The 12693-nt window shown below is 25.4% G+C and overlaps 1 protein-coding gene across 1 annotated transcript; it reads right to left on the reverse strand.

The window, feature by feature from the left end:
* Window positions 1–650: 650 nt before the first annotated feature.
* LOC105844048 (tyramine receptor 1) lies at window positions 651–7462 on the reverse strand. The gene is made up of 3 exons (XM_065799372.1): window positions 7186–7462; window positions 1680–1848; window positions 651–1502 (listed from the first exon to the last, which is right to left on the reverse strand). Exons 1-3 carry the CDS (start codon window positions 7457–7459, stop codon window positions 758–760), a joined length of 1188 nt encoding a protein of 395 aa, XP_065655444.1. The 5' UTR covers window positions 7460–7462; the 3' UTR covers window positions 651–757.
* Window positions 7463–12693: the final 5231 nt, after the last annotated feature.

A 12693-nucleotide genomic window follows, 5' to 3' on the forward strand; every position in this document is an offset into this window, starting at 1 on the left:
GGGAATCTAGTGCTGTTTGTCCTTTAATCTTTTTCAGCAAGAATGTTTTCTTATACTGTTGGTATAAGAAAACAATGCCTCAGAAAAATGCCTCAAAAACAATTGCCTCAGAAAAAAGTATCCAAATTATTATTTTTGATAACAATGACTGTTCTTGATATTTCAATATAATTCAATATTATTTTTGATTTTTCGTTTTATTGTGCTTTTTGATCATTTTATTTTTGCTATGTTTTCATTTTTGTTTTCAATTTTTTAAATAATCGCTATAAGTCAAGATATGACAACTTGAGATTTTAACTTGAATTTTGTTTGTGTTTATCAAATACTTAAGATTACCTATAAAATATTTTGTAAAACACTAAATATCAAAAAAAAAAAAAATTTTAAATCTGGAATAACTTTTCGGGTACAATAATTCATGCAAACCCTCTCAGTCACCCGAAGTATAATATCATATTATACTTATGTGCAAAAGAGTTTCAATCTGGTTTTTGTTTTAACAAGTACTGATGCTCTTAAAATGCCATTTTAACAATCAAAATTTAAATTTTTCCGTCGTTATAGATTTTCTGTTTATGTCAAAATTGCCATTCGACAACTCAGCCAAAAAAAAGGATTAACTAAGTTCGACCCAAAACGGAAGCATCTTTAAATTTTATTATTAAACACATAAGGCACGTTATTTATTATAAGAAAAAATTCCCTTTTTTTTATCTGTATACAAGTTAAAGTATAATGATAGTTATTTATGATTTTAAAAAGTTTTTTTGTGATGTATGTGGTTGAAATTATAAACGTTAACTGAGGTAACTTTCGTTGATTTTCTTTCAGCAATTGTGTTTCTTTTCAATATGAACTTGTTAACCACATCTTTAAAAGCTCTTAAAAAATGCTGATTATAAAAGCTATATATGATAGGGTTAAGCATGGTATTCATTGAGGGCAATATAATTATTGAAAAATAGTATAAAAAGTCAAATAATGTTGGGTGAGAGCGTTTTAAATTTTGAAAGTAGTCTTGATCAATTTTAATGATGATGTTGATAATACAAGATGGAAGCCAACAAGCTAAAAAAGCAAGATACGCAATTCCAAATGATTTGGTCAGTTTTAGTTCGCGACTTAATCTCTTTTTACGCTTATCTTTTAGTAGCTGTTCTTTAATACTTGCTGAATGAGGTTTGTGTTGAGCAGGTGTTACAGCGTCTATCGCATCGATATGGCACTTGGCAACGTGGAGGATTTTCAGATAAATAAATGTCATAATTATTAATGCAGAGATGTAAATGCCATAAAATGAAACGGCGTAATAGACAACATTAGTATTTTTACAAACACCTCTGTCTATTGTAGTAGCTTGCTTTTTGACATTGTCCCATTTAAACAAACCAGCGGCGCTCCAGAAAAATGCAAACAACCATATTCCAGTTGATAGAATTTTTGTACGCTTCAACGTTATGCAATCAGAATATCGAAACGGAAATGAAACTGCAATAAATCTAAACAATAAAAGTCGTGAATTTTAACAAAATAGTTACCAGTGTCCTGGTATTAACCTAGTTTATATGCAATTAACACTATTATACTAGTTTACCGAAGATTGCCATCATTAATCTAAATATTGAGAATTTAAAATAAATAAAAGATATTTTGCAATTAAAACGAATAAAATTTACCTATCAATAGCTATTAACAGCAGATTTAATATACTCGCAACATTTCCAACAACATCGGTAATAATAAATAAATAACATGCTGCAAGACTCTGACAAAAATCCATATTTTTAAAAATTGTCAGTATAATTATCGGAATTTTAAAACATGATAACAGGAGATCTGAAAATGCTATAAATAAAAATAGAAGGAAAAAAAAGGATAAAAATAAAGGATTCAAAATAAATTATAAAAAGGCAAAACTGCTTGTTTAATCAATTTATAGTAAAACAAAAGACTTGATATTTAAAAAGTATTGTCTTAAAAAAAGTTGAAAGTTAGTCAATATGAACAAAAGTCAGTATGAACAAAAAGTAAATATAGTTCAATTTTTATTTATTTTTCTGTGTAGTAACTCTTTATTTTCAGACTCTTATCTTTATTAAATTTTACTTGCTTATTTATCTACTTTTACTTTACTCGCTTACAAAACAAATCCTTCGCCTCTACATCACTAGAGAATAAATCTCAAGTCTTTTTGAAAATAAAAAAAAGGTTTTTAATTTTTTTTAATTCAATATCAACTGTGCACTTATAAGTGCACATTTGATACTAAATTTGATAAAAAATGATACAAAAATTAAACCATATAAAATTGAATAGATTCAATTAATTTAATATAAAATTTGCAAGATAACATTAAATTTAGCCGTCATTTATTTAAATACACTCAGTTAATTAACTGAGTTTATTTTACCTGTTTACCAAAGGGTCTAAAATAACAACATTAAAAAATAAAACTTTTGGTAATTGTACTTCTTTTTAGGTTTAAAAAAAATACTTGCTAACCATTGGAGACTCCTTTTTTCAATATAGTAGCAAAAATATAAAAAGGAGAGCTTAACCTTCTTAGTTCAAAAATTGTACAAACTTTCGAACTGACGTTCTGAAAATTAGTCAAATTTTAGTCATGTTTTATAGTGTGAGGTATTTAACTTATTGTCAATATAATTAAAACCCACCAGTAAAACTGTAATTTCATAAAAACAACGCTTTTTTAGTTAACAATTTACCTGGGCAAATGCAATCTAGTTACATTTGACATAATGCAAATTTTATTATAGGGAATTAAGCAAAAGCACGCTAAACATTTTTACAAGCTAATATATAAATGCAAACTACCGTATAAGTTCGATTTATTTTAACCCTAATGCAAGTAGCGTCTATGTTAATTAAAAATTATTTTAAATACCGTATATTGTTAACTGAATTATCTGTAATAAATGAACAGTCAAACTTAAGAAAGTACAATATAGCTTCTACAAAAATACGAAAACGCAAACCTGCTAATCTGTACCTTTTGTTCATGAAACTAGTTCATGAAACTAGTTCATGAAACTAGTTCATGAAACTAGTTCATGAAACTAGTTCATGAAACTAGTTCATGAAACTAGTTCATGAAACTAGTTCATGAAACTAGTTCATGAAACTAGTTCATGAAACTAGTTCATGAAACTAGTTCATGAAACTAGTTCATGAAACTAGTTCATGAAACTAGTTCATGAAACTAGTTCATGAAACTAGTTCATGAAACTAGTTCATGAAACTAGTTCATGAAACTAGTTCATGAAACTAGTTCATGAAACTAGTTCATGAAACTAGTTCATGAAACTAGTTCATGAAACTAGTTCATGAAACTAGTTCATGAAACTAGTTCATGAAACTAGTTCATGAAACTAGTTCATGAAACTAGTTCATGAAACTAGTTCATGAAACTAGTTCATGAAACTAGTTCATGAAACTAGTTCATGAAACTAGTTCATGAAACTAGTTCATGAAACTAGTTCATGAAACTAGTTCATGAAACTAGTTCATGAAACTAGTTCATGAAACTAGTTCATGAAACTAGTTCATGAAACTAGTTCATGAAACTAGTTCATGAAACTAGTTCATGAAACTAGTTCATGAAACTAGTTCATGAAACTAGTTCATGAAACTAGTTCATGAAACTAGTTCATGAAACTAGTTCATGAAACTAGTTCATGAAACTAGTTCATGAAACTAGTTCATGAAACTAGTTCATGAAACTAGTTCATGAAACTAGTTCATGAAACTAGTTCATGAAACTAGTTCATGAAACTAGTTCATGAAACTAGTTCATGAAACTAGTTCATGAAACTAGTTCATGAAACTAGTTCATGAAACTAGTTCATGAAACTAGTTCATGAAACTAGTTCATGAAACTAGTTCATGAAACTAGTTCATGAAACTTACGTAAACGCAAACATACAATTCTTTGCAATCACACATATTAGAAACTTAATTTCAAAGGTAAGATTTCTTTGTAACATAATTTATTTTACGTTTATCTTGCTCTGTAGAAAGATGATCATTTAAAAATCTTTAATACGAAGAAAAAGTTTTTATTGAAAAAAGTAACAACTCTGGGCAATTGCTTTAATGATGGAGCACCTATTAAAGAACTTTTTAATTTGTAAATTCTTTACTGAGGAAATATTATCTTAAAACTTGAAATATACCAATATAAAGCTGATTTAGAAATAATCTAATATATAATTACCCAAGTTACTGATTCCCTGATTCCATAACGCATAAGCTGTTAATTAGAGTAATAAAAATACGCGCTTTAAGTAATTTAGTTTAGTAAATCATTTAGTTTACACGTGATCATCAGGTGAAACATTTTAATATCAGTTCAGGCGATTAAAAATTAGTTAAACAACTATTTATTTAATTACAAATATGTAATGAATTAAATAACTATTTAGTTTTGTACGAATATTATTTATTTTAATTATAAATAAATTGTTTAAACAGTTTTTATATAATGATTTTAGATAAAATTTATAAATGTAAATCGTTGCTAAATACAAGTTGTACGGCTTTGAACTTAAAAATGAAAAATCTAATATTTGCCCTTGAATTTAAAAATTATCCAGTACGCATAATATATATATTTCTTTGGCTTTCCAATCTTTACTATTCTTTTCAAATGAATAAAATTTAAATTTGCACATGTTTGCTAAAAATGGGTACTCCGCTGTTGTTAGCAGCCATATTAATATCGAATTTGCTCCTTAACTTAACCACGGACGGCTTTCTCTTTCTCTCTCTCTCTCTTTTTTTTTTTTAAACATCTTCGCTTCCAACAAGGCTGCAAGCAACCACTAATTAAAGTTGGAAGTTATTGGAAGAGAAAAGATGAAGATTATAGAGCAAGATAACGGTTGACAGACGACTTAAAGGATTGCAAATTATATGAATCAGGAAAGCAAGATGAAGGAAGCAAATTCCAAAGAACTAATGTTCGAGGAAAAAAACTAGACGAATAAGCGTTTTTGGAGCATTTAGGAACAGTCACAGAAAAAGGATGAGATTTAATTGAATGACGAGTAACACGAGAATGAATTTTAGTAGATGGCACAAGAGACACTAGCTCTTTAGAGCAGTGCCCATTATAGTATTTGTAGAAAAGAGAAAGAGGAGCAACATTACGACGATGTGATAATGATTGGAGGTTGGCTGCAAGTGTTGTGCACTGTGACAATGGTTGCCTGCAAGTGGCTCCACTGTGACAATGGTTGGTTGCTCTTTCTTTCTCTCTTTAAATATATATATATATATATATATATATATATATATATATATATATATATATATATATATATATATATATATATATATATATATATATATATATATATATATATATATATATATATATATATATACATATATATATATTTATATATATTTATATATATTTATATATATATATATATATATACATATATACATACTTCCCTGGCTTTAATTCACTTCTCAAATTAAAGAGAGTTTATATATGTAAATAATTGCTAAAAACTTGTTTATCACGGGGGGCCCTGGATTTACTAGTTATTTAATAAAAATATATTCAGAACCGTCCCGAAGAGATCTTAAAGGAAGGGGGAGGCGTATCTGTGTTTCACCGACAATAGCCTATGAAAAAAATAAAAACATTCGTTGCGCTCTCCTACCTAAAATCAGGACATATGCAAACTCTGGTATTGGTAATTAAAGAAACTTTTTCTGGACCAAACTTCCAAACCACTCAAAAGTGAAATACAAATTTAATACAGATTTAAAATTCAGCATTTAGAACTTTAAACAATAATATAATCTGTGCAGCAGTGTATAGAGTTCTGGCTCAGAACCAAGAGGTTCGAGGTTCAACACCGGCTCCAGTCCAATAAGGTAAGGAGTGAGGCGTGAGCTTCCTAGTTAAATGCTATTTCGCGGTGGTCTTTGTTAAGACCGGAAGAACTTCTGGAAGCAACTTAACAATCACCAAAATTGATTTCAGTAACTGTTTTTTAGAAGTACTCAGTAGCTTGCATTGCTTAACAAACTCCATTTAGCGTTGTTTAGTATAATTAATTTAAATTTGTGGTGCTGAACCCCATTAGTTACTTAAATTGATTAAATAAACTAAGCTCGTATAGTCTACACCAATTTCATTTTGGGGCAGATAATTACTAAAGAGTCTGTTGAACATTATAGGCGCCATATCCTAAATAGGCGCCGAATATTAGAAAAATTTATTGAAGTTAAAAGTTGAAGTCATTTTACTAAGTTTACTATGAACAGATGAATAAAACAACCATATAAACGCAACCTGATCAATTATTAAGCTTAAACAGATGAGTTTTGGGGAGATTTTATTCTTGTAAAAACTTTTATAAATTATTTAGATTCGGTCCTACATTTAATACATATAATCTTTCATTTAATACCTAGATGAACAAAGTGATCCAATAATTTGCAAGTAAACAATGTTTGAATTCTTTCTTAGTAATAAAATGTTAAAATAATAATTTTAAACGTTTAAGTCTAATCACTTTTCAAAACAGAACTTTTATTTATTTTGTACACTATAATGTTATAACTATTTACATTTTTTTTTATTTTTTTTTATTTATTATTTATATATTATTTATAATGTTAAATTGCTTAATTATTTTTAATATTTTTATTTAAATTTTTTTCTAAATACTTATTTCAAAGTAGTTATAATATTTTAATCAAAACACAAAAATGAGTAGATAATACAATATTGCATGACAAATAAATATATAAAATACTGTTTTAATTATATTAATGATATTAAAAAGTTTTAACTTTATCATATCCCGACAAAAAAGTTTGATACAAGCAACATCCAATGGTCAAACTTGATTTGGGGATGGCGTGCATGTGAGCCATATATGGTTACGGTATTTATAATGCTTAACTGATATAAGTATTATTGCCCTAATACCATCTAAATGGTTTAAGAACCATAACCACACAAAGCCCACATTTACGCCATACCATAAATCGAGTGAGGCTACCATTTAATTACACATATGGCTCACATTCAATATTTATGTTGGGATCACTTTTTTTTTTTGTCGGTTTCGAAATTATAAACAATTATTCTTAAAAAGTGTTTAAAATGAGTAAAATACTCTTAGTAAATTTTTTTACCTAAACTGATGACAAAGTTCATGGTTGTTTTTCTTCGTAACCCTTTTGATATTAAGATAGCAATCACAACAACTACGTTACCAATTACACTTGCCAATAAAATAAGTATCATTAATAAGGAATAAAAAATTGTTTTTAGGGAGATAACCATTTTGCAATTTTCGGTATTCAACGAAATCGTAGAAGTTTCAAGAAAAAAAATTGTTGAGTTGTTTGTAAAATTGTCAAACTTTGGGGTTTCTTGAACAACATACCTGTTACTCATGTTACTCATGTTTACCTTCAAAAAATTAAAATAATAATAAGTATCATAGAATAAATGCTATAAGATTTTTCTTCCAGATTCTGGTGGGGAGGGGGATGAAATAACCCATCCCCCTAGAGCCATCACTATATAAACATATATATATATATATATATATATATATATATATATATATATATATATATATATATATATATATATATATATATATATATATATATATATATATATATATATATATATATGTATGTATATATATATATATATATATATATATATATATATATATATATATATATATATATATATATATATCACTATATAAACATGTATATCACTATATAAACATATATATATATATATATATATATATATATATATATATATATATATATATATATATGTTTATATATGTTTATATAGTGATATATATGTCATAAACATATATATCACTATATAAACATATATAAACATATATATATATATATATATATTTATATATGTTTATATAGTGATATATATATTATAAACATATATATCACTATATAAACATATATATATATATATATAATATATATATATATATATATTTATATATGTTTATATAGTGATATATATATTATAAACATATATATCACTATATAAACATATATATATATATATATATATATATATATATATATATATATATATATATATATACATATATATATGTATATATACATATATATTTGTATGTATATATATGTATATACATATATATATATATATATATATATATATATATATATATATATATATACATATATATATATATATATATATTATATAGCAAAAAAATTCAATTGAAATGCAACAATTAAAGTTGTATCCTAAAACATTTTCAATGCTATTTTGTCCACGCTATTGAAGTATGAGGAGTTAATATTGAATCATTTTCATAGCCCAATAAAATAAGGTTTTATTTTATTTGCAGGTTCAAGTAAAACAATATTTTAGGAAATTTTTTGAAAATGAATGACCCAAGAAATTTAAGTCTGTCGGTTATTTAAATATGTAGCTATATTACTTTTATACTTTGCACTGTTATAATTAAATATAGAAAGATTAAATATAAAAAGAAGTTTTATAAGAAAGATAGAAAGATTAAATATAGAAAGAAGTATTTATTTCTGTTTTATATAATTAAACTTATTTAAAATTTTATTTTAAAATCTTTTTAAAAAGAGTCTAGTTTAAAAAATATATATGAGGAATTATAAATGCCAGATAAAAATAACCAACAAAACCATCACAAATAATCCAACAAAATCAATTTCAAATTGACTTTAGTTAAAATATCAAACGCTCAACCATTGAAATTAAATTCGTTAAATTGATCGATAAAAGAATTAACCCATCTGTTATAACTTTAATTGATATCAGATATTTATGGTTGATTAAGATATTTAATTAAACTAAAATACTTACTAAAATTAGTAATATTTTTAAAAACATTCTAAAAATGTGTAAAAAATGAAAAAAATTAATTGTTAATATATATATATATATATATATATATATATATATATATATATATATATATATACATATATATATATATATATATATATATATATATATATATATATATATATATATATATATATATATATATATATATATATATATATATATATATATGATTGATTCCCTGATTCTGCTTCACCTCCTAAACTGCTTAAATCTGTTTACTTATATAAAATTGCGTACATATTTTGCGTTACTACCTTTTATTTTAAGAAATCTTCAGACATTTTACAGCTTAACAAATAAGAACATAACAAATGATAGACTGTTCCATATGCCATTGTTATTTAAATAATTTTAAATATAGAGTTTAAATGAATATAAATAAATATTTGGATACATAACTTTAAAAACAATTATATATAAGCAGTGTTAAGGTATTATTTCAATGCAAAAAATTTATAAATATGAATTTTAACGTCTCATTATAAAATCTAAGTAATGGTTTAAAACCCAGTTTGATATTTGTTTAATTTTTTATTCTTTTAAGCCTTCTTGATATTTAAATAGATAAAACTTTGATTAAAGTAAAAATCGTAGATTCACTAGAAAATAACTTTTTTTTTCATTTAAATTTTATACAATTATAAAATATATTATTATATCAACCCTAAGGTAATCAAATATATATATATGATATTATAAAGTTTATTTTTTTTTTATTTTCCTTCAAAATGTTGTTAATTTAGTAAAAAGAAACTAAAATGAAAATCTTACTAACAAAGGTTTCCTATATAATATAGAAGCAACATGAATTAATGAAAACATGTCGCGATGTCAAATTTCGATATAACACTTCTTTAGCTAGTGCCAAATATAATTTGCAAAATAAAAATAAATTTTTCAAAATAAATCTTTTTTGATAAAGTGAGTTGAGATGGCTTTTTCCACCATCATTTTTTTTTTAATTTTATTAATTAAAGTTTTTTTATATATAATATACTAAATTAGGGTCGTTAGTAGTATAAAAAGGGCATTCCAGGATATTCCTACGAAGGTACTATAAAAAGGCCATTCCAGGCCAAAATTTTTTCAACCATTATCTTAACCATAATCTCATATCTTATTTCAACCATAATCTTAACCATAATCTCATATTTTATTTTAACCATTATCTTGACCATAATTTCTTAACTTATTTCAACCATTATCTTAACCATAATCTCATATCTTATTTCAACCATAATCTTAACCATAATCTCATATTTTATTTTAACCATTATCTTAACCATAATTTCTTAACTTATTTCAACCATTATCTTAACCATAATCTCATATCTTATTTCAACCGTAATCTTAACCATAATCTCATATTTTATTTTACCATTATCTTAACCATAATTTCTTAACTTATTTCAACCATTATCTTAACCATAATCTCATATCTTATTTCAACCATTATCTTAGCCATAATCTCATATTTTATTTCAACCATTATCTTGACCATAATTTCTGAGCTAAATAAAAAAATATAAAAATAAAATAATGGTAGTATAACAACCATAATATATTAATATATTATGGTTACATCATAACTATAAACTCTGAGCCAAAAAAATTTTAAATTTTGAATCAATTTTTTTTTAGTTAAGCGTAAATGTAATATAGCTTAAGCGTAATAGTAAAGTACACCTATTAAATAAATAATTTTACAGACTTATCAATTCTTTATTATCAATCCATGAGTTGAACGACTCAGGATATCCATACCACTTTAAAAATGATTTGTTTTTGAGTTTACGAACAATTTTTTCAATTCTAAAATATGTTTTGATCAGTTTTTTGCATTTCTTGTTCATAAAAAGTACCTTGTATTTCTTCACCATTATTGTCATTTCTTTTATACGTTGGTGGATCTGTGAACTGAATCTGTTACACAGTAAAAACCTCCTCAGTTCATCTCGGTATGTATCATCAATTCTATCACCAATTGAAAACTTTGGTTTAACAGGCTCTGGTCGTGCATTTCCATTTAGATTTAACCAAACAATATTTTCATTCTATTTATCACTTACTTCAATTGTATTTATTTACCATTTCATCTAAAACGTCAATATATTTTCTAGTAGAATTAGCTGAAAAGTACTTAAACATTTTCTCTTTCACTGTTCTATTCCATCGTTCAACTACAAAACTTTTTTCTTCATTTTCAGTTGAATATAACTCAACACTTGAATATAACTCAACACTTCAGTTGAACACAACTCAACAGCGCTTTAACATGCTTATTATAAAATTCTAAGCCTTTATCCACTCACATTTTTTGACACTTTCTTTCTTTAAAGATTTTATTTAAAGCATTAGCAACATCAACTCCAGTTTTACTCTTCAATGGAACAATCCATCCGTACTTTGAAAAAGCATCTATCACCATTAATAAGTATTTTATACTGTCATTGAATTTGGAAAAGGAGTGCATGTCAATTAAATCAGCAGCCTTTCATCGATTCCATTTACAATAACTTTCCTTTTTCTGAAATGACTTACAATTGGTCTATGTAGTTCTTTTGAAATTTTGTCAGTCCATTTTAATTCTTTATCCTTGTGTTTTTTACAGATCGTTGGTAGTTTTTTTGAACACCCAACCCAAACTTTGTTTAAGTTGATATGATGGGTTTTATAATACCTCGTTCAATTTTTTCACGTATTGTTGGATTTTTTATAGCATCCATTTCTTCAAGCATAATTTTATCAGCTTGATTTCTTCTTGCAGTATCTTGAAAATATTTATACGCAAGATCATGATGGTAAGCTGCATTATCAACTTTATCTACAGGTTTACTCCATTCTTTATATGCGTCAGTAGAAGTTAATCTTTCATCTAAATTAGTACCAGGACCTGCAAAGTTCATACCAGGTAAATGCATTTCACCTGGGAACTTTGATCATGGCAGTTTTATTTTATTTGTTGCTGAATTAATTGAACTAACTAAATCACCTCCTGTTTTTGCTGCAACAAATTTAGTTTTTGTTGTTCCACAAATAGCACAAGTTCCACGTACCATATTTCTATTGTTTTTACTCGCGAAGCTTTGCTGGTTTAGTGTATTTGTTCTGTTTTTGCATTAAACACAGAACATTTTTATATATTTTAAAAAATGAAATTCTTAAATATATAAAAGGGATAATATAGATTTATCATGGAATGTAAATAAAAGTAATCGTAATAATAATAAGTTATTACCTAAAAGTATAAGAGGAATTATTGTTGGAAAGTCAGGTTGCGGAAAAACTACTTTATTATTGAATTTACTCTTTAGACCTGGTTGGTTAGATTAAAATAATTTACAAGTTTTTGGAAAATCTCTATTTCAACCAGAATACAAAATATTAAAATAATTTTTTGATAAAAAATTACCAAAAGAAGTTATTCTTGGACTATTTAAGTTACAAGATCAAGTAGAAAAATTGAATGCTAACCCCGAGTTTATAATTGAAGACATTTCAAAAAAATTTTTGAAACAGCAGAAGATGTACCAGATCCTGAAGATCTTGATAATAACAAGAATAATTTGATGATATACATTTAACAAAGAAAAATAAGTGTGAAAAGTATTATATAAGAGGAAGACATAGTAATGTAGATTGTTTCTATCATGCACAAAATTATTTTGAGTTACCTAGGAGAACTATAAGAGAAAATGCAAATTTTACATGTTTATTTCCGCAAGGTT

The sequence above is a fragment of the Hydra vulgaris genome, chromosome 06, assembly GCF_038396675.1.
Source record: "Hydra vulgaris chromosome 06, alternate assembly HydraT2T_AEP".
Lineage (NCBI taxonomy): Eukaryota > Metazoa > Cnidaria > Hydrozoa > Anthoathecata > Hydridae > Hydra > Hydra vulgaris.

Bases quoted from the DNA above. Each gene is read 5' to 3' on its own strand.
- LOC105844048 (XM_065799372.1), bottom strand. From the start codon at position 7,459: ATGAGTAACATGAGTAACAGGTATGTTGTTCAAGAAACCCCAAAGTTT. The intron at 1,849-7,185 runs GTAAAAAAATTT...TTTTATTTATAG, and splicing joins GAACTTTGTCATCAGTTTAG to CATTTTCAGATCTCCTGTTA. The intron at 1,503-1,679 runs GTAAATTTTATT...TTTATTGTTTAG, and splicing joins CTGTTAATAGCTATTGATAG to ATTTATTGCAGTTTCATTTC.